Source organism: Phoenix dactylifera, chromosome 15 (genome assembly GCF_051530095.1).
Source record: "Phoenix dactylifera cultivar Ajwa chromosome 15, Ajwa_hap1_PhDact_Kaust_v1.1, whole genome shotgun sequence".
Lineage (NCBI taxonomy): Eukaryota > Viridiplantae > Streptophyta > Magnoliopsida > Arecales > Arecaceae > Phoenix > Phoenix dactylifera.
Window position 1 is genome coordinate 22,618,181 of NC_143204.1, and position 22,917 is coordinate 22,641,097.

The 22,917-nt window shown below is 41.3% G+C and overlaps 1 protein-coding gene across 9 annotated transcripts; it reads right to left on the reverse strand.

Annotated features, from left to right (window-relative positions):
• Positions 1–1,002: 1,002 nt before the first annotated feature.
• Positions 1,003–18,645, reverse strand: LOC103716306 (polyadenylate-binding protein-interacting protein 7-like). Of its 9 annotated transcripts, none has more exons than XR_016398530.1 (7): positions 18,281–18,645; positions 8,114–8,808; positions 5,869–6,277; positions 5,690–5,760; positions 2,827–2,951; positions 1,843–2,311; positions 1,003–1,584 (listed from the first exon to the last, which is right to left on the reverse strand). XR_016398530.1 is itself a non-coding variant. In XM_088711651.2 (7 exons), the coding sequence occupies exons 2-6, from the start codon at positions 8,891–8,893 to the stop codon at positions 2,194–2,196; spliced, it is 1,503 nt and encodes a 500-aa protein (XP_088567777.2). In that variant the 5' UTR covers positions 8,894–8,975; positions 18,281–18,627; the 3' UTR covers positions 1,895–2,035; positions 2,152–2,193. The 9 variants fall into 9 exon arrangements, 5 of the variants coding, with proteins under 5 accessions (XP_088567776.2, XP_026663984.3, XP_088567775.2 ...); XR_015973600.2 differs by having other exon boundaries at positions 8,114–8,975; positions 18,281–18,627; XR_016398531.1 differs by having other exon boundaries at positions 1,156–1,584; positions 1,843–1,929.
• Positions 18,646–22,917: the final 4,272 nt, after the last annotated feature.

The window sequence follows — 22,917 nt, forward strand, 5'->3', positions numbered from 1 at the left end:
CCTTCCCCCCAACCCCTTTTCCAACCTCGAGGCCCTCGCCTTCGACCTCCTCCGCCTCTCCAACCTTAATCTCCGCCGCTTTCTCCTTTCCCTCTCCCCCTCTCCCCGCGCCCTTGTTGTTTGTCGACTTCTTCTGCATCCACGCCCTAGACGTAGCTGCCGATCTCGGCCTCCCTGCCTACTTCTTCTTCAACTGGAACTCGGAAGAACCGAAGAACTAAGGAGTAAGGACTAAGGAGGAACTAGGGAAGGAAGAACCGAAGAAGTGTTTAGAAGGAGGACTCTCTGGTTATCTGGGATTCTGCTATTCTCGTGAGTGGTGACTACGGCCGGCAGATGGAGAAGACAGGCTACGAAGGATCGTAGGAGCAAGCAAAGCCCCATTGTTCGTTGCCCGTTGGCCATGCTTGTATCGTACTCCATAAGCGTACTTCATAAGCAGCTATAGCAGGGCAGCAGCCAGCTATGAATCCTATGATGGGCAGTTGGAGTAGTTCGTAGCCTCGTAGGCTTCCTTCCGACTTTGACTTCGGCGAATGGCGATCCCAAGCTCTGGAGAGTGAAGAGCCGAAGGCCTTTCTTTGGGATGAGGCCTTAAGCGACAGCATCGGTCGCCTTATAGTTTGGAAACAAAAATCGCCCCAGAATCCTGGGAGTTTTATTCCCCGTGCTTCTTGCCTCTTCATTTCTTGTCAATGGGACAACCGCCCCTCCCCGCCCCAGAATTTCCTGATCCATCTTTTTTGATCTCTCCTCATTGCTCCTTTGTGGTCTTTTTGTACACCTCTCTCCTCTCCTCTTTTTACTCCTCTACTGCAGGATTTTTTTTCCCCCCTTTGGGGATGCAACAGGACAATTTCTTCACCAATGTTAACACCGGGAATCAAAGAACCAGCAAGATCGTCGCCTTCCTTCAGTATCCGATAGCAGAAAAGGAGAGAGAAATAAAATGATCTTAATAAAAAAAAATTCGGGAGCCGACAGAAATCAAAGAGAACCATGTGAAGCAAGAAGTATTGCCGCCACAAAAGGATGGCCTGCGGAATTTCCGCGCCGGAGACCTTACAAAAAGTGACAAGAACGCCATCAGTACTAATAATATTACAATTACTGCTGCCAGAGACTATTCTCTCTCTCTCTCTCTCTCTCTCTCTCTCTCTCTCTCTCTCTCTCTCTCTTCCTCCCATAATATACACATACAAGAATTTAGGTATGCGATTTTTCCTTTTATTTATTTTCTCTTTTTTTTTTTTTTCCCTCCATGTGGTATAGCTTACAGGTTGTCAATATATCACAACACGGAGCAGACCTGGCTGAGGCTGTGTGCATGGAAGACCCTCCTCCACCAAGTACTGCTCGACCGCCGCAGGGAGCCTTGCAGGAGTTCGGGTTCCCTTGGTGTGGTGACCGGTGCCGACGCATATCATGACCTGCAGTCGCTGCCCGGTGGACCTTGCCCTGCTCCTCAGAATGCTAAACTCGCGATTCAGAACATGTATAGCTTCGGCCACATGAAGTCCATGCAGGTCGATCAGATGGTCCTGTCCCCCGCTGGAGCCCTGAGGCGCAGGTGAGAGTGGATTCCTGGAAAATTGTAGCAAGAAAAGAACAAATCATAAACCTGCCGACATGATAACTTTTGCAATCCTAAGCACTTCCAGCAACTCTTATGAAGATGGAGATAACCACCGGTCCAATTGACCGATGCAGTCAGTATGCCTAGGCTGTTGATGATACTTTACACGGTGATAACATTCTACGAATTCAAAATAGGGTCAATGCAACTTATGCAAGCTTCTGTGATGCATGCATATCTGTGTACATTGTACATACACTACGAACCTGTGTTCAAATGGCACAATTGACCGTCAGGGCAGATAACCTTCGTACTTCGATCATCAGGTGGGGAGAGAGGTATAATTACTAGCGCTTTTTTGAAACATAAATTATAAATTATCAGTCAGATCGTGGGCAAAAGTAGAATCACCGGATACCCATTCCAACTACAGATGAAAAGGGTGGGATGGATGCAGCACTGACATAAAAATATCATTTGTAAACAAAACATTAAATTATCACATGAATCCCAAGTCACTGATGAGATAAGACTTTTATAGGACATGCTGGCAAAAACCATATCAGAAAGCATACCCCAACATGTCAAGGTAATAATTGATGATTATGCTTATGCTATTAGTGTTGGCTCTTGATAAATATGAAGTTATGGTTATTATGACTTTGATGAGCCAGCTCAGTCAATTCTGCCAGTATTTTGCACGTAACACCCTTGATACTGCAAATATATCGAATCCTATCAACAAAAAAGTCAAAGCGTAAGAAAGACAGATGATGTCCCAAACTAAAATTTATTATCTATGTAATCTTAATGTGTTGCAAGATTTGTTCCGAAGTTCTTGTGCTTTGAGGAAATATCTGGACTTTCGTCTGTTCCTAACATAGATAAGCTAGAAATTAGCATGTGTGAGGCTAATGGATGTGTATCTGTGCACACATTAAACAACACATACATAGATATATGCGCGAGCATACATATCCATGCTGTACTTGCATACACGCGCATACACGTGTATATGTATGTGTATGTTAGTACATTTGGGCATATATTGTATTAAATGTACACATGTTTTGAAAAACCATATCCACGCTAACATGATATTCACACTACAGTGTAACAAAAGGAACAAGTCACCTGCTGAACAAGAAATATGTATAGGGATGCTATCACCAAATTTTAACTAATATTTTTGTAACTAAATAGGAACTAGAATGCAGAAATACTTCATACACATGCACACACACACTAACCTCTTTTGGTAAATTGTTTCTTTAGCTTTTTCATGAGCTGCTTTCATCTGCATATTGTACACCTGCCCCTTCAGACTCAGTTCCTTTGCTAGAGCCTTGTTGCCAAGTAGATAGGCTTGTCTTGCCTGCCATAAACTATTAAAGGTTAACTAGAGTTCCAAGCTGAATAGCTAGTACTCCCAGCTAGAATAAGTGTGAGATAAATAATCTTTGCTGCGCTATCAAACTTTAGAACATTAAATAAGTTCCATAGAATTTCAAAATAATTGCTATATACAGCAAGGACCATGCCAAGAACAAATCAAATCACATAGCTCGAAGCAATTTAGCAACCTAAACCAAAGTTTATGACCAAAAAATACTCATATAAAGTGACGAAAATTACTCGAACAAGTTGAGCCAATTTGACATCCAGGTAAGCTCAAGTTTCATAAAAGGGAAAATTATTGGAACATCCACCCAACTTAAGATCATTTTTTCACTTAGTACCTCTTGAGTTTAAAAAGTTTCAATCTAGTCCTTGAAGTCAGTTAGGTGGTTCAATACGGTCCCGCCATCCATCCCATTTACTTGAGCTTATGGGATTCCATCACGTGATGGTCATGGGACATTTTTCAGATTAAAATGCCCTCAACTAAGATAAAGACTAGCAAAGCGGTTTGCTGTTCTCAAGCACTTGGGTTTTAGGAGGCGGCAGAAAGGGTGGCACAATGTCAGAGCACAACATCGAAAACTCTGAGTCGTCGATGACGAGCAAAACCCATTCTAGGTCTTCCACATCGAACCTATTAAAACTCCCAAAATTCCAAGAAAAAAAGAAGGCTCTTTTAGGCCTCTATTAAAACCCCAAAAATCCAAGAAGAATATAGCAAAAAATAGAACATAACAGCCATTGCCCACTTGGAAGAGGAGGAGAATGAGGAGGAGAAGAAATAGAATATCATAATAAGAAGAGGGTGGCACAAAGCCAGGGCACAACATCAGGAACTCTGAGGAGTCATCATCGATGATGAGAAGCAAAACCCATTCCAGCTCTTCCACATTGAGCCAATTAAAAGTCCCAAAATTCCAAGAAAAAAAGAAGGCTTTTTTAGGCCTCCATTAAAACCTCAAAAGTATAAGAAAAAGATAACAAGAAATAGAACATCCTAGAAAATGATAGCCAAAAATAGAACATCACAGCCCTTGCCCATCCAAGAAAAAAATTGCAAAAAATAGAACATCACAACCATTGCCCACCTAGAACAGAAGGAACAACAACAAGAAGGCCCCTGTTAAAACCAACAAAATCCAAGAAAAAGATAGCAAGGAGAAGAACATCACAGCCACCGGGAATAGAAGAAGAAAAAGAAACAGAACGCTAGCCAATCTTAAGAAAACTAGAAGCCAACCTGGGGAAAAGATCCCTCCCTCATCATCGTCTTCTCCTTTCCATTTAACCATGGTTGCAAGTGGGTTGTGGTGGTTAAGGATGGAGCGAACCTCCTTCTCGTCAAGCATGAGGATCGTGAGGTCACTGAGGACCTTATGGGCGCTGAGGAAAGGATCAAGGGCGATGATGACGATCTCGAGGTGCTTCTTCCACTAACATCACACTCGAAGAAGTTGGAGATGAGGTGGCCAAGGGGTGCAAGAGAGGATCCCCTTGCTATTGAAGAGGATCACACAAAACTCTTTTTGGCATATGAGGAAGGTGTCCCGAAACTTTTGGACCCAAGACAAGGAGAGGTCCTCTTTGCCAGCAGCAAAGGATAGGCAGAGGAAGAGAACTACAATAAGTCGGCGGTAGGTGGGGAAAATGCAAGGGTGCAAGCTTAATTGGATTGCATTTAATGCCGCCAACTCTCAGCACCTGATGAAGATGGGGGATAGGATCTCATCTCATGGTCTATACTGGCGAGAGATGGCATGAAAGGAGAGAGAGGGGAGCCTGGGAGAGGAGGGTGTATTTTTGGAAGAAATAAAGAAAAGAAAGGACAAAGAGGTGGCAATTATGTCCTTTTAGACAACATCTTAATGGTATTGAGCCCCAAGTGGGGCTCGAGACTATATTGAACCACTTAACTAACTTCAAGGATCAGATTGAAATCTTTTACCAAATGAAATGATCCTAAGTTGAGGGGGTTTTCCGGTAATTTTTCCTTCATAAAGTTACAAATTCTCACCTAGATGTCTGATCCTTCTAATCCTCAATATTTTTCCTTGTGGACCATACCATGTCTAACCATCAGGTTTAGAAACTTTAAGTTAAACCAAAGGGTCCAAGTAGCGTACTGCTTAGCAATCTATTGCACTAGCAAAAGCAAAGTAATATTTTCTACCAAAAAGGTATTGGATTCTTTAAGGCCCATTAGATTGGGTTGCTAATTTTCTTTTTCTTTTTTCTTTCTTTCCTCCATGCTTTTATTTCCAGTTGTTTTCGTTTTATTTCCATATTTCTTGAAATAGAAAACTTATTTCATAGTTAGAACTGCATTTCAATTTGAAACAGGAAATCTTAGAGCCATTTGTGTTCTATTTTTCTTTGCGCTATTTTTCAAAATCAGAGAATAAAAACTTTGTTCCCCGACATACTTTCATATCACAATATTCTGATTATAAAAACAGAAACAAGAAACAGACATTGCAACCATTAACATTCTAATATGTAGACCTAAGCTTGTATATTACCAAGAAAAGAAAAAAAGATATAGGGAATGTTGCTCCAATACAGAAACATTGAACATTATCATAATTAGCTATTTATTTATCCAACAATAGTAATCCATTACTAAAGATCCATATTAGCATGTTCTATCTGATCGTCTAGATAATATGATGTTGACTACCACTGCACAGAAGTCATCAATAAGAACGCATCTACCTGTTCAAAGCATGTATTCCGAAGGCGTGCAAAATCACGGGCATCCTCCCTTGACTCCAGATACATACTTGCTGTCATCTCAAAATTGGTTGATATATAAGGGAAAACCCCTACCTGAATTAAATGAATATTATAGAACAATGTTGATCAGCTACAAGAAAACATCTTAAGAAAATTACCCACTGCTTCTCCAGTCTCAAGCCAAACTGGAGCTGCCCGAGTTGCACCTGAACTTTGCAATTTATCACCATAAGCCATTTTGCGGTGACCATATGAGCTAGCTAAAAGTTGGGAGCTTCTACTTGAGTGAAGACCATCATCCACAGAACTATTCCTCTCATATCTCCAATGACCAGTTCTCTGGGTTGCAAGCTTTCTAACAGTTGAAGCAAAATCTCTACCGCCTCTAAAGATACTAGAAGTGGAGCTATATGTATTGGGAGCCTGCTGCTTGTCTTCTCCAGGATACTTTAACAGCCCACTTTGAGCATCCGCCACTGGCAGACCAGGAAAATCCAGCATGCTAAGACTTGGAGTTGCCAATGAGTTTGAATTAAGGTTCTGATTAAAACCACCATCTGCCTGAAGCTGTCATTGTAAGTAAGATAATGTTATCATAATGCCCCGGATCAATTCTTACAAAAGATTACTCAAAAATAGGGACAAAACAACATGACAATAATCGACGCATTACACAACTAGAAAACATAGAAACTACCACATTCTTTTCATTCCCCCCCAAGTTTAGCAGAATCTGACTGCAAAAACCTGAACAGAAAACTTCAAATATTGCACTGCCCGACCTTCACTAGTTCACCATACCAGGTGATATCCTAAAATTATTAGCAAGATATACTACTACTCTATCTGACAAACAACAAAAATCGAACATCCATATTAGTTAGTGAACATAATGTTATCATTTTGCAACTAGAAAACATCAAAACATCACTATACCTGGTGATACCCACATCTCAATTCCAACACCAAAAAAAGAAATAAAAAATTAAAAAATCAGCAATTGCAAGATTCAGAAGAATAGAACATGTGAAAATATCAGATTTCTTAACACAAACTAGAAAAAGGACGGCCCTAGCATGGCTTCTCTAAAAGGAAAAAGTTCCAGCATGTTTAATGATTGCTTTAGATTAAAAAAACAATAAATCAAATTATAGTTATGCTGACAAATTACAAAGCAAGTAGGTCCTGAAGTGGAACTCTCTCCTACTATATGTTCCTGGTTTAGAAACTGACAACATGGTCGATGAATCTAAAATAAAAGCACTTCACATATCCATTTGAACTACAGCAAGATCTTAATGATACAACAGTCAGTATGTTCACCAGAACCTAAGCCAATCCTCTCAACCATCCTAAGAAATACCCTGACCCACGTTTGCCCTAAAATTGCTCTTCCTGGCATACCATCCACAGGAATCACCAATAAATAGAAACCTGATCGAAACTTTTTTTTGACAAAAAGTGGGAGTAATCCTGTTCTCTAATTTGCCCGGTATAAAAGAAACATCAATCTACTCACTCTTGGGAATGACGTTTTTACTTAGAAAGATCATAAATTGTCACAATTAAAGGCATATATTCTGCTTTATTATATTCCACAGCAATTGATAGAGGGAAAAAACCTTTTCAATATGAAATGGGGCAGAAATACTTCTTTTCAACTGTTGAAGAGATGAAAAAACATTACTTTTTGTTCATAAACCTCCTGTATATTGAGAAAAATCCCAAAAGGGCAGCCCAGTCCACTACTATGGGGTTTGGGGAGGGTCACACTCAGGTCACAATGGAGCAACCTTGCCATTGTGCCAACACTTACCCTCAATTTGAGAAAAATCCAGCTCCCAAATAAAAAAAGCAAATGAAATGTTTCTACTATGCTTCATAAGACCTAATATTGTTCTCTTTTTTGTTTGATTGTTCATTATGTAAAACCTATAGCAGCAATCCACTCCCATATTATTTGAATAAATAAGTACACTTTAATTAGTAAGAGTAAAATAGATTATCAAATTAACAATAGATTTGAAGATGTGTTCATCACATGGAAATGCGTATATATAAGCAAAATCTGGTTTTGAACAGTATCTCGTTGGTCTTCAAAGGACCTCTTCCTATCATAATTGCATATTCACATCAGAGCTAGGCTAGCATTCTTGAAGGCTCTCCCATCAAAACTTGATTTCAGTCAGCATGCTACATTTGTCGACTAGTTTTCTGGTCTCGCTGATTCTTGTAAACAAAGTGCCAGAAGATACGATTCCTATGCCTAGGCAATGTAGAGGATAGCAAATCTGCTGAGACAACCGAAGTTCTGATCTCTTGAAATCCAAGATTAGAGGTTCTGAAAAGGGACACCTAAAGTGTGTACAAAAGCATAATAATTTGAATAGATGGAAACAATACCTCAAGTTGAGTAAGAATCTCTATTGTCAAGTTCAAATCACATCCATTTCCGTAATAAACATTTGCAAGGCTCTGAGCAGCAAAACCAGGAAACTGTGATGACAGAAACTCTATGGGATTGATGGCAGCATCCTTGATGACCGCATTATCACCTATTAAATCATTTACTGAAACTGCACTAGAATTTCCATTGTAATGATGTCCATCCCTTCCATTGGTCTGATGTTGTTCAGCATTTATGAATGGTTTGCCCCAGGGACTAGAAGCCGATGTCATGAAAGCAGCAGATGAATGCTCATCAGTATAGATAGAGCCAGAATATCCCATTTTCTCACCCAAGTTGAGACCATCGCTGGTAAAAGAAGATAAATTTTGCCGCATACCCAATGTCTGGCTGGCAGAGGATGTTGAGAATCTTGATGTCTCAACACTATCCTGTATTGATAAACCTGCAAGTGAGAGACGCCCAGGTCCATGCGACTCTTCTTCTCCTATGACTCCGAAGTCAGGAGTAATATCATCAGGAAGCTGACAGCACCAGTACTGATGTGCTTCATCATCTGAATTATTTGAAATACTAGATTCTGACCGATCTAAGACTGCTTTTTTCGAAGAACCTGGAACATCCAGCCTGGTTCCATATGCTCTTTCAGTGTTTCCATATGTATTTCTAAGGGCTGAAGGAACAAATTCAGCTGCATTGGGATTTAACGTGGTCAGTTTATTCAATGAATTTAACTTAGCATCCTTGTTTGCAAGACCTTTGCTGGACAAATTCATCTTTAATTGAAGTACAATAAATGTTGCTACCTACAATGCCTTTTGTGAGATAAAGATTTTCCAGGAAGGACTTATCCCAATCCTGCATATCATATATGTAGAAACTTACAAAGTCAGAATGATCTGCAAGGAAACATCTAAGTCTAAATGTATCACCATCCAACTTAGAGCAAAAGCACTTTGGTTATCCAAAGATAATATTTGAATAATAAAAAACTGCATCACTAGCTCATACAGCATCTACTTCCACTAGAAATTTTGTTATAAACAGAGAGACACACTGTTATTAATCATCTGCAGCAGCATGCTATCAGATTTTTTTTCTTTTGAGTGGCAGGTGGGGAGCAGTGAGTGCGTTTTCTGTGAGTGGTTTGGTCCTTTTTTTGGGGGGATGGTGTACATAAAAGGAACACCTCAGATTTTAGGTTCATCATTGTCATCATTGATCAATCAAAACTCAAATCAAAATTGAAAAGGCCACTAGATATAAAACAACATTTTCTTCCTACCAAATTCCTAGAAGAAAAGGCAAAGCTCTCGACAACACTACCAACCACTATGCATCAGCTATGGCAGGCTTTGGATATCTAACATTTTTTTGTTTATGTGGAAACCCCATGTTTACTTAAAATATGTACAGTGGTAGACTTAGAACTTAAGTGCCATCTTTGATTAATTGCAGACCAATACTTCCTTAGGCTTAAAAAACAATTACAATATTCCTTACTTTGGATGAACTCACAGTCATCACTCGCAACAGCTAGAAATTACCATTCGGAAGTCTGTTTCATTTACATCATACATGATCTTGAATGCCTCAATAGGACACCTTTTAGATGTGTTGGGTGAACAAGACGGACTCATTCAAACCAAGCTACCATGTGAAACTCACTCGCCCTCTAGTTGAAAGGCTAATGGATCAGGGATGTGAAACTCACTCGTCCTCTAGTTAAAAGGGCCAGTTGTGAGGACCTATGCAGGCATGTGTTTAGTCCCACATTGATTATTCACTGGATAGATTTTGGGTACTTATACAAGATCAGGGAACCTAAATAAAACCTTCCGACTAGCCATTTTGGATGAGGTTCTGGGTTGTTACAAATGGTATCAGAGTGGATCCAGCATATAACCTATATGGACTAGGGGACATTGCAGCATGGATCCATTGGAGCTGATCACAGGCCGATCGTGGTGCTTGTGATTAGATTTGAATGAATTTGAACTCTTAGCCTAACAAGGACGTCGGAGCTTAAACGGAGTGTGTAAGAACCCGTGCGAGTGTGTGTTTAGTCCCACATTAGTTATTCACTGGGTAGATCTTGGGTACTTATACGAAATCGAAAAATTCAAATAATACCTTTCGGCTAGCCATTATGGGTGAGGTCCTGGGTTGTTACAAATGGTATCAGAGCAGTAGGTTTGATCGTGGGTAAAACTTAAAGTTTAGCAATGGGTAGTTAGGTCCTGTTTAGTTAGGTTCCGCGTAGTTGAATAAAAAAAATAGATATTCTTATTTTCTCTATTGTTTAACCATGAAAATTGATTAATATTAGTATCTTAATAGGTGATCATGAACAATAGAGAGGAGCAAGAGTGACCACGAGAGGAGATGCCAACCAGCCGGTTGAGCAAGCTCCAAGTGCACCAGCCACTGGGGCAGACATTGTTGGAGTATGTCAGGCGGTGGCTCAGCTCCTTTAGCAGCAGCAGCAAATGTAGGCCACTCCTAGACATGCACCACCTCGAGAGTCCTATTACGAGAGATTCAAAAAGTTCAACCCGCCAATGTTTGAGGGTGGAGTTGATCCTCTGATCGTAGAGACTTGGATTCGGAAGATGGAGAAGATGTTCAATGCATTGCAGTATCCCGTGGACGTAAAAGTTAGAATGGCCATACCGATCCTCAAGAAAAATGCTGAGTCTTGGTGGACCGCTATAAAAGCTGCTAATGGGAATGAGAATGACCAGAAGAGTTTAAGAAAATATTTTATGATCAATACTTTTCCGAGTTAATGAAATTAGCAAAAAAAATGAGTTTTTAGCCTTGGGGCAGAACGATGACATGACAGTATTAGAGTATGCAAACAAATTTAACGAGTTAGGCCGATTCTGTCCCCAACTCTTGAAGTCCGAAAGGAGCAAGGCTAATAGATTTGAACTGGGTTTGAGATATCCGATCCGGTCTCGTTTGTCGTCTCACCTCTTCAGTAGTTATAAAAATTTGCTGAAAAGAGCCCTGAAGGTCAAATCAGATTTGAAGAGATCGAAGAAGAAAAGGGGTGACAAGAAGAGGCCCAAACCTGCAGAAACTCAAAACGACCCATGCAAAAACTTAGAAAACAACTCTAACAAAAAGAACAGATCAGACACTTGTGGGTATTGTGGCACTTGCGGGTATTGTGGCATGAGTCATCATAGACCTTGTCTTAAGAAGTTGGGAGCATATTTTTCATATGGCAAAGTGGGACATATGGCACGAGATTGCCCTATCAAGAAAAAGGATAATTTAAAACCTACCAAACCAGTCAATCAGAAACAAAAAAGAAATGAACGGATGTTCGCTTTGACCAAGCAGGATGCTAGTGCAAGTGATCAAATAGTGACAGGTATCATTCTAGACAACTTTATAAATGTTCATGCACTATTCAATTGTGATTCTTATATTCCTTGCATCTTCTAAGTTTCTACCTCTTTGGAATGCATATCCGAAGAATTGAACAAGCCTTTATGCGTTGTCATCTCTCTTAAGAAAGCTATTCTTATAGATGTTTTGTTTAAGAATTTTATCACTTAGATGAGGAAGTTAAGGTTAATACAAATCGGTCAAGAGTTTTGAGCCTTAGAAGAGTTGGTTTAAGAGTTGCACGGTGGAAGTACGGTGGAGTAGAAGTGAACTACATATTCTAATTTGTTAAAGAATGAAGGTGGGTTAAGTTTCGAGGATGAAACTCTATTAAGGGGGCAAGAATGTGAGGGCTCGGTCCATTGACCGGCCCGCACTTGCCTTGGGCCTGTGGGCAGGCCCGAAGAGGCCAAGCTCAAGGCCATCGTGCCTTGGGGCACGATGCAGCAGAGAAAAAGACTTCGATAGGAGTATTCTTCCTCCTCCGATTTCGGCGAAAATTGGGGACTCCCAGAGCTATCTGAGTTTATCTAGAACTCGAAAACTTCACCTATTTTATCCCCCTCCTCTTCCCTTGAGTTCCACCTCCGGAATCTCCAAAGATCGTCGCTGATTCCAAGCCTTCTCCGAGTCTCTTTGATGCGACGCCGGAAAGCCTCGCCGAACCAAAGTATGAGTTCATCTCCTCCACTTTCTTCCTTAGTGTTTTGGCCTTCATTCCCTTGGATTGGAGCTGACAAATTGCCGGAATACCTTCCGATACATGGGAGCCCTGTTTCGGCTCCCTTCTTCTAAGTACGCCGCTGCCGTCCATCGCCGAAGCCAATGGTCGCTTCCCCGCATCAGTCCCTGGCCGAAGCTAGACCCCCAACCGCCGGCGAGCGGGCTGGGCTCCGAGTACATTGAGCCAAGAAATTTTCCTTCTCGACCCTTTTTTTTGTTTGATTTTGGCTGGCTGGCCACCGCCGACCGCCCTTTGTCTCATGTCTCCACCTCGCCGAACCACCATGACCACAGCCACCTTTCTCTGTTTTGCCAAGAAAGAAGAAAGAAGAAAAAAATAGAAGAGAGAACCATCCCTCTTTGTCTCTTGTTTTCTCTCTCTTCTCTTGTTTCTCCACTTTCTCTTTAGAAAATCTATGAAACTCAGCATCAGATCTTGTCGATCTGATCTACGAACCCGAGTTAACTTCTGTAAAGGGCCTTGATCCGTTCTGGTGTCCGGGCTGCCTACTGGACCGATCATCCTGACCTTGTTGAATGTTCTTGAAACCTTCATTGATGAACCATGTTGATTAACTTTGGCCCTGATCAAGTCCATGCCCTATGATTTATTGATCAAATTGCTCAGGCCTAACCCATCAAGAATCGTCGAATGCTATTATCCCGCTAATCATCCCTATTTTTTATTCTTTTAATTCGATTAAAATTATTAAACAGAAATTAATTTTGCTTTTAATATTTTTAATTGGGTTAACTAAATTGCCTAGAAAAGTTTGACAGTCTAAGACGAAAGAGGTAAGTAGATGTTGTACTCATTATTTTTCAAATGATCATGTTTTCCGTGCATAAAATTTGCTTGTGAAAATATCATGTTTTTCTTAAAATTATGGATCAGCATATGTGTTATGAAAATTATGCTTTATTACGAAAAATAATTTTATGAATGTTTTGATAAAGATAACTTTGCTATGAAATGGGAATTTGATTTTCATTTAGTGTTTTTATTTATATATGTGTATGTTTTAAGAAAAAGATATAAGTTTTCTAAAGGCTCTTAGATAGATATATATGATCTCTAGAATTGAAAAAATCGACACCTGAAGCTAGCATCCATACAAACACAAGTCCTCCAATGGCTATAAAGTTGGTATACGAAACATGAATCTATGTCGACTGCAAACACGGACCCTGCCACAGGTATAAAATGATCGTAGCACGAATATCTGTGAGCAATGTTTTGAACTATGGTATGGCTAACTGGCAGAAGAATGATTTATGTATTTATTTGCAAAATGAACGTAGAACTATGTTTATGACATATGGATGATTTGTTCATGCATGATATGCTTTATGACTTATTTTAATATACTATACTATAAAATGCTTTATTTTGTAATATCTGTTATTTTTCTTAAATGATGCATTAACATGAAAAATTTTATGCTTAATCCAGTAAGGTAGAGTAAGATTTTACTTATTGAGCTCTGTTGTTCATATACCTCTATTTTTTTATTTTTCTCTCTCCAGACGAATGGGGTCGATAGGAATGACATATATATAACTCCACAGACAATACATAAACTTTAACTATAAATCACCTATTGACTTGATAAGCTATCCTATAAGAAAGAACTTAAATGGTAGACAATATAGTAGTTTTTGCTCCACATAAACCATTACCAAATATCCAAAACTCATTTCACATCCCCCTCCCTCTGCTCTGCTGGATTCTTCAAATGATATGCCATTAGAGCAGGTGATATTGATGTATTTCTTTATCTCCCACTTCCAAGATGACTTATCTCATTATACAACGATTGAAGTTTCACACAATGAAATATTTTGCCTAAAATACATTGGGCTTTTGGCCTAGAGAAATGAAAGAGAAAGGCAAAATGGTTATATAGGTATTTTTTCTGATTTATATGAAGATATCAAAATTCATTTTCTTTCTTTTAATTCGCTGACATGAATTCGTTGCAAATCATTTTACTTCCTCTCTTTTTGGCTGCCAGTTCCTTAGTCTGTGATCCCTCACATGAGTAGGTAGCAATGATGTCTTGAGAAGTGCATGGATGGTGAGTGAGAAATGGACTGATCAAGGCAGGCTACTAGATTTCCCAACCTCTGAAACTTTGGTATTACCGGAGACCAACTTCTTAAGGGATCCCAGTATACTTAGAATCTTCACATCCATGACCTCCCTCACTCTTTCCTCTAACTGCCACATGTCCTTCTACACTTCGATATCATAAGGATATGAATTCTAGGCATCCAAAGAAACCCCATCATGACATCACCCATTCATCAATCTAAGCATAATAGGTAGTCAAAAACATCGAACATGGATTGCACCTTATAATAAGTATCATCGTAATATTATGCATTGGTTTCTTTTATCTGTCATTTTTTGGTTAATTTTCAGCTTGGAATCTAGTTTTCGCTTCTGATTCTTGCTGGCAATACTTTTCTGAAACAATGGGGAATATTAAAATATCATAATAAGCCTGGGTTGTACCCCTCAGAAGCATGACCCTATCATGCTCCGGATCTGGGACAGCCTACGATAACACGAAGCCAAAATTACATTAGCTTCAAATCCATCTCAAATACAATAGAATAAATAGGAATTCAATTTTATTATCCATTAAATACAACCAATACTGGTTCAGAGCGTCTAAATTCAAACATAAATACCAAATCCATAATTCTCAATATTAGAAAAATCATTAACTATAAATTTATAGTCAACTTAAAATACTAAAATTCTTCTATACAATCGCCAAGCTTGCTAGCGCGAACTCCAAGTCTAGACCATTCTTTATTCCTATCGACCCTATTCGTCTGGAGAGAGAAAAGTAAAAAAAAGAGAGATATATGAACAACACAACTTAGTAAGTAAAATCTTACTCTACTTTACTGAATCAAGTATACGTTTTTCCATGTCAATGCATCATTTAAGAAAAATAATAGATATTACAAAATAAAATATTTTATAGTATAGTATATTAAAACAAATCATAAAGCAAATCATGTTTAAACAAATCATCCATATTTCATAAACATAGTTTCAAGTTCATTTTACAAATAAATACATAAATCATTCTTCTGCCATTTAGCCATATCATAGTTCAAAACATTGCTCACAGATATTTGTGCTACGGTCGCTCTATATCCATGATAGAACTGATGTTCGTAATCGGCATAGATTTATGTTTTGTGTGCCAACTTTATACCCGCTAGTAGAGCCTGCGTTCGTATGGATGCTAGCTTCGGATATCGATTTTCCTAATTCTAGAGATCATACAAAGCTATCTAAGAGACTTTAGAAAACTTATATCTTTTTCTTAAAACATTCACATATATAGATTAAAAACACTAAATGGCATGATCAAATTCATATTTCATAACAAAGCTATTTTTATCAAAATATTCATAAAACTAAGTTTCGTAATAAAGGATGATTTTCATAACGCATATGTTGATCCATAATTCTAAGAAAAATATGATATTTTCACAAGCAAATTTATACACGTAAAATATGATCATTTGAAAAGTAATGAGTACAAGATCTACTTATCTCTTTCGTCTTAGATCGTCAAACTTTTTTAGGCAGTCCAGTTAACCCTATTAAAAATATTAAAAGTGAAATTAATTTATGTTTCATGATTTTAATCGAATTAAAATAATAAGAAACAAGGATGATTAGCTGGATGATAGCGTATGACGATTTCGGGTGTGTTAGGCCTAAGCGATTCGATCAATAAATTATAAAGCATAGACTTGATCAGGGCCAAGGTTAATCAACATGGTTCATTAATGAAGGTTTTAAAGGACATTCAATAGGGCCAAGGTGATCAATCCAATAGGCAATCTGAGCACCAAGACGGATCAGGACCCTTTATAGGAGTCAACTCAGGTTCGTAGATTAGATCGACAAGATCCGATATCAGGTTTCGTTGATCTTCTAAAGAGAAAAAGTAGAAAGAGAAACAAAGAGAAGAGAGAAAATAAGAGAGAAAAAGAGGGATGGTTCTCTCTCTCCTTTTCTTCTTTTCTTCTTTCTTCCTTTTCTTTTCTTCTTTCTTGGCAAAATAGAGGAAGGAGGCAACTGGTGGCTATGGTCATGGTGGTCCGGCGAGGTGGACACATGAGGCGGAGGGCGGTCGGCGGTGGCAACTGGCCAAAATCAAACAAAACAAGGGTTAAGAAGAAAAATTTCTTGGCTTAATGTACTCGGATCCCAGCCCGCTCGTCAGCGGCTGGAGGTCCGGCTTCGGCCAAGGACTGATATAAGAAAGTGGTTGTAGGCTTCGACGATGAATGCCAACGACGACGATGTACTCGGAATAAGGGAGCCAAAACAGGGCTCCGTTTCCGGCAATTTGTCGGTTCTAATCCAAGGGAACGAAGGCTAAAACACTGAGGAAAAAGAGGAGATGAAGAACTCATACCTTCGCCCGGCGAGGCTTTCCGGCATCAAATCAAGGAGGAGACTTGGAGAAGAAGGCTTGAAATTGGCGGCGATCTTTAGTAATTCTGGTGGTGGAACTCAAAGGAGGAGGAGGGGGATTAAATAGGTGAAAGTTTTCCAGTTCTAGATGAAGTCGGATTGCTTTGGAAGTCCTCGATTTCTACCGAAATTAGAGGGAGGAAGAAGACTCCCATTGAAGTCTTCTTCTCTACTGCATCGTGCCACAGGGCACGGTGGCCTTGGGCCTGGCCTATAGGACCAAGGTAAGTGCGAGCCGATCAATAGACTGGGCCCTCACACAAGCACTTGTATGGTTGGACAGATGGTTAGAAACTTAGAATTTAGCTACGTTTTGGAAGATTCAAGTCATTATGGCCTATATATATGTAGGGAAAAAGTGATACCCAACGTACATAACCTGAACTCATGAAAGTTTCTGGTAACTTTTAGTCCCTTGCTTTCCTTTCTTTTATCTTTTGCTTTCCTTTCTTTTATCTTTTGCTTTTCTTTCTTCTATCTTCTTTTTGCCTACCCTCTATTCTTTACCTAGGGCTAGAGAATTTGCTTGGAAAAGTTCATACTTGCACATGTGTCTGTTCCCACACAAATTTTCTTCACAATATCTGAAGCAAAATTAAGAAAACTGGAGCTCAATCACGACATTGTTCATTTTGTTGTCTTCATTGTTTGCACACTATAGTTTTTTTGCCCTGGACACCATTTTAATTGTCTAAGATTGCTTTACGACAATAAACCCAGAAAGTCGCAGATATCCTGGTCCAAAATCCGAGTTAGGCACGGTCCAAACACGTGGCCTAAATTGTAGAGTGTTGCACAAGTGTTTTCTTTTGGATAGAACACAAACTTTTCCTAGGGAATCTTCCCCAAGAACTATATGTACAGGCCAGCTTGTCCGAATGTTAACCTACAGCTATATTTATATTCCAGTTTTCATCCATTATTCACAAAAAATGATAAAGAGAAAAGGAAGTAAATACACCTATATCTAGCTTCAAAGAACTCAAAAACCTTCATGCCGCTTTACCAGAACATCAAGTTTCATTCATCCTCAAAATCTAATATTCTGACGATTAAACTGGTAGCCAGGTAGAGTTGTTAACTTCTGTCATAAATTTGATGATGATCCCTTTCTCACTCGCTTTTTCTTGCTTCCTCATCTCAACTGTCCACATACGGCCAAAACAATACAAAAGAAAGCAACCAGACCGCTTTGCAACTACAAATCCCTCCAGATCTCTAAAAACACAAAAGAAATTGGGGAAAGAAGACTCCACAAATGACATGACAGCATTAAGAGTTAGAAGCTTTCAAGATCTATGAGCGGAGAATCCTAAAATCCAGCAGCTTTGGCCCCAGAAGATAAAAACAAACGTCAAGAAAACTAATTTCATGAATCTTGCCAAGAAAAACAAACATAATCCTAATCAAGATTCACAAATTGCAGCATCAAACACTGATCTACCCGCAAATAATCCAAGAAATTTTTAAAAAAGAAAGGTCAAGATAAGAGCAAGAAAACGAGATCTGCGGAGAGAAAGATCCATACCTTTCCGGAGATCAATGAGAGGATGAATGGAAGGAAACCGATCCATGGAAAAGAAGGGAGAGAAAGGCGCGAGAGGATTCGGAAACGAGAGAAAAGGAGCTCCTCCTTCTTGTTCCTGATTTCTCCTACAAAATTCTCCTTCGAAATCGTCTCCCCGAGCTGCCTCCGCCTCTGGAATCCGGAGGAGATCCCTCAAACCCAGGTCGCTTCCACGTGGGTCGCCGCATCCGCCACCACCGCCACCGCCATTGAAAGAAGCTTCGTATAAGAACTAGGAGAAAAGGAAGGAGAAAACCCCACCCCACCTCGCCTCCTCTCCGCTCAATTACGAATTTACGATCGCCTACAGTCTCTCTCCGACCCTGGCGTTATGTTATTGTGAGATGATAGGACGTGGACGCCTTTTAAGAAAAGGCAGGGATCGGCTGTTCAGGTCCGAACAGCGGGGCATCCTTTGATTTAACGGCAGCCGTCCGTTTGTCTTATCTCCGGATGGTTGACATGTACCTGCGGCGCAGGTAAGGAGAGAAGTGCGTTGCCGCGGGCCCCATCGCGGGATCTAGTGGTCGTAGTCGAGCAATCATTAAGGGGCGGGTAGATGGACGCTTGAGATTAAAAGGGTGGGCCACCGGGGCGTTAGACACGAGTGGTGCACGTGGATTTGGAGAGATGAAGTCTGATGCCTCCAACGAAATGATGACACATGGACTGAAGGGGGAGCTTCACATAAACGGGTGGCTGGAAAGTAGTCGGTACATGGCTAGGGGGAATCTTCTGTAAAAGGTTTGAGAGGAAATTGAGGCATTGAAATTATTCACCATAAAGAGGATGATCATATTTTATTACTCGTTGCATTCTTCCTTAGTTCAAATTCTAGGTTATACAGTTTATTTTTTAAAAAAATTACCGGTACATATAAAATGCCGAGATTGTAACTTATATATGCCGCTAAAATAAAAAATTTATTGATATATTCTAAAAAATACTGATAATTAATTGTCGACGCTACCTTAAAACAATACATAAGAAAATGCTCCAAAAATATCAATAAAGTTATTTGTGGCATTCTTTTTTTATTTATAGTGGTACTTAAAAATACCATTCTGAAGTGTGGATCCCGAATCACAAAACTTGCACCACAATAATGACCATCTTTATTGGAGTGCATGGAGGAGTTGACGAGTCTGACCAAGAGAAAGCAATGTCACGCTACAGATAGAGCGACTGTGGCTGGCTTCCTCCAAAGATTCTACAAGAAACTTATGTTGTCCAAAGAAGCTCTCTTTTCCTTCATTTTTAACCTTGATTGGTGTTGAACGAGCCATCATATTTGTTGCGACACTGGCTTTACTGTAGCCAATCCTTATCACGTAGTTGATAGGTGGCAAGTGTAGTATATCATGCAATCGAGCCATCCAAAGTATAGTTGACAGTGATCTAGATATGGAGTGTAACATTATGTCCTATTCACACCTGATTTCCCTCCCGCTGGGACACTATAAATATGGTGACAAGCTAGCATTTTCTTGGTTCAGAAATTTGATGTCTACTTGTATCTTCTTCAACTTTGATAGAAACGCATCCAATCATCTTATCCTGTCATGAAGTTGCTCAAAGGAACATGAACAGAAAGTTTAGACAATGTAACCTTTCTTTCAGCAATCCCATGGGGATGCAAATGGGCCTGGACGCAGCCAGCCTAACCTGGGCCTGTTAATTTTGAAAATGATGCAGCCTCATATCATCTCTTTTAATCCGAAACGATTGCCTGTTCTCATTTGATCAAGGAGTATTCCCAATCCTTCAAAAATGAAGGAGATCAAGCTGTTATGTTATTCAGAGGAGATTGAACCATGTGATCTCACCGAATGGGACCTAAAAGAAGGTATGGAATTAGAAGATTGAAAGAGGGATGGGATTAGAGTCTGAGTAATTTGAATTAGGATGTTTTCTCGGGAGATGTATAAATTGGGTTCACTAATAAGATGAGTGGAGGAGGAGGACAAGTGATTATAGACAGGTAGATAGGGGGAGGAGAATAGGTTATGTTGCTGGAAATTGGATCCGGGGGCAATCTTCGGTCGAGGAGAGGGAACGACTGTTAGTCCTCACGGCGGGGCGGCGGTCTGTCGGCGGGCGGGGTGCCTGCACACGAACCGGTGGCCGGGTTCTCCGGCGCCGGCCCTCCGATGCTCAAGTCAGGGAGGGGGCAAATAGTGGGGAGAAGGAGATAAACAGTGATTTTTGGGTGTATGAATGTTCCCATCCCCTCTTGGGAGGCCAAGGCTCCCTTTTATATGCGGGGGTCGGTTTACCTGTGATGTAACAGGGCGAGGCCGTAGTACGGCTTGGCATGTTGTTCAGGTCGGCGCTCGGTCAGGCGAATCATTGCACTGATGTCGGCGGTATGGCCGAGATCAGAGACTTATCATAGTCGACTAGACCCTGCTGGGTCGATTTGCCGTGGAGAGCTGGGGATCCGTAGATGTCAGGAGCCATGCGCATTTATTGTGGAGTAAGTCGGAGATCCGCATTTATTATGGAGTAAGCCGGAGATCCGCATTATTGGAGTAAGCCGGAGATCCGCATTATTGGTGGAGTAAGCCGGAGATCCGCATTTATTATGGAGTAAGCCGGAGATCCGCATTTATTGTTGAGTGTGCCGGAAGATTACAGCGGCCATGCGCAATAAATGCCGGAGGGGTGTTAGAGTATGGTCCTCGGACATCGGGGTTTCTCTTAGGTCGGAGGTTTCGGGGTCGGTTGTCTTGTGGCCGAGCGTTCCGAGGTCGGACGCTGACTTCGGCTGTCCGGGGTCGGAGGTTGTACGGCTTCTTAGGGGCATTTATGTCATTTGGGGGGAAACTTTATTCCCCCCAACACTACCCCCCGACTTCCGAGTTCGAGCGGCTTGTGGGGCTCGGATGTGGGAAGTAAAGTCTGTCACTAAGGTTGGGGGGAAGGTCTCGCCCGCCCCCTTGTGCTTTCCGGAACTTTTATAGTGAGATATGCGCCCTTTGGCGTCTCGAGGCTGCTTTATTCGGTGAGCTAATGATGGAGCTCGTATCGTCATGCTTCTTGAATCGCCAGGATCATTTTACGGCGGATTAATGATGGGGGACCTCGAGCTCGTCGAGGCGGTGTCTCGATTCCGTAATCGACGTTTCTGGCTCATTAATGAGGGTGCCGTTACAGGGTTTGAAACGGACACGCGGCGCGACCCGAGGTCGGACGCTTTCGATTTCATGTTACTGGATCATAATTCCGAAGAAGTGGAGGCCTCATCGGGGCTCCACGTGTCCCAGATCTTATTAAACGAGGGGAGCGGGGGTTACGTCCGCCCGTTCCTCAAGACGATTTGATTCTGTGGACCCATGATGAGGCCCCGAGATCCGATGGGACAACGCTTCGATTTCGTATCCGATTTATTAAACCGGAGTGAATACGGTGCCTCGGCTTCCGAGGTCGACACGTGGCGCAACCCGGTCGGGGGGATGGGAACCGACCCCGTCGATCTGGGCCGTCAGGGGGGTCTATATAAACCCCACGAGTCTGCCCCAAAGGTCTTGTTTGGCTGCCTCTTATTTTCGTCGTCTTTCCCCCCTGTTGTCGTGGATGAGGCTAGAACCTTGGCTAACCGCCTCGACGACCTCTAACTTCGTATTTTAATCTTTGGGCTGCTTAACGAAGCTGCCCTTTTCCCTGGCTATATCTTAGCCTTCTCGGATTCCAGTCGTCTCGACCAAAGGGAGCTCCGAGCTTAGGTTTCTAGAAAATTTCTCTAAGTCCTATAACTCGGATCTTAGAGTCGCGGGAGTTGCCACGTTTGGCCTTTAGGAAAATCTTAAGGTACCGAGGTCGGGCCTTAGCCCTTCAAGTGGGACCGGAATAGGTCTATTCGTGCCGCTATTCGGGGAGTTTAGTCGGGTTTCCGAACTCAACTCCGAACCTCTCATAGGGAGCGCGGGCTAATAAACAAGTTATTGCCGAAGGTTTTCGTAGTTATCGTTCTCGGACCCTGCCGAGATTTCGGTGAACAAGGTTGGGATTCCCAAAGATCGCCTTGGTACCTGTGCTTGGCTGGTACATTCGTGGCCGGGACCACTTTCTCAGCTGGACGTCAGAGTTTACTTAGAAGAGCCGAGTTGGGCCCTACTTTATGAAGCCTTAGTACGGATTGCGGAGACTTGACGAACAGAGCAGGCATAATGAGGTTGGGAGGTCGGTCTTAAGCCGACCCAGCGAAGAAGCCCGGCTTTGGGGCAAAATAAGACTCCAACATTGGACGAGATCCCGCTCGGCAATATGTAGATAAAATTTGACAAGGAGGGCGTCTAGTTGGGTGTACCTCTTGCATTCTCGGGGTCATGCTTCGCATGGTGGAGTAGGTCGCTTCCCTTCCTCGTCGACCTCCGGAGTCATTTTTGACTGGTAAAAGGGGCTCGGGCTTCCCATGGACCCGGCGACTCCTGCCGGAGTTGAGAGGATCTGGGGAGGCTCTGTTGATTTGTAGCCCTTTTTGAGATCGAGGGGGCTTAAGACCCTATGGTCGGACCTCGGAGCGCCTCAGCCTTGGTCGAGGGATCTCACATCAGGTCGGCGGGTTTGTGGACGCCTTGCTGACTTGTGATACCTCC

Bases quoted from the DNA above. Each gene is read 5' to 3' on its own strand.
- LOC103716306 (XM_008804249.5), bottom strand. From the start codon at position 8,893: ATGAATTTGTCCAGCAAAGGTCTTGCAAACAAGGATGCTAAGTTAAAT. The intron at 6,278-8,113 runs GTATTGTTTCCA...TTACAATGACAG, and splicing joins AGATTCTTACTCAACTTGAG to CTTCAGGCAGATGGTGGTTT. The intron at 1,585-2,826 runs GTTAGTGTGTGT...ACAATTTTCCAG, and splicing joins GAAACAATTTACCAAAAGAG to GAATCCACTCTCACCTGCGC.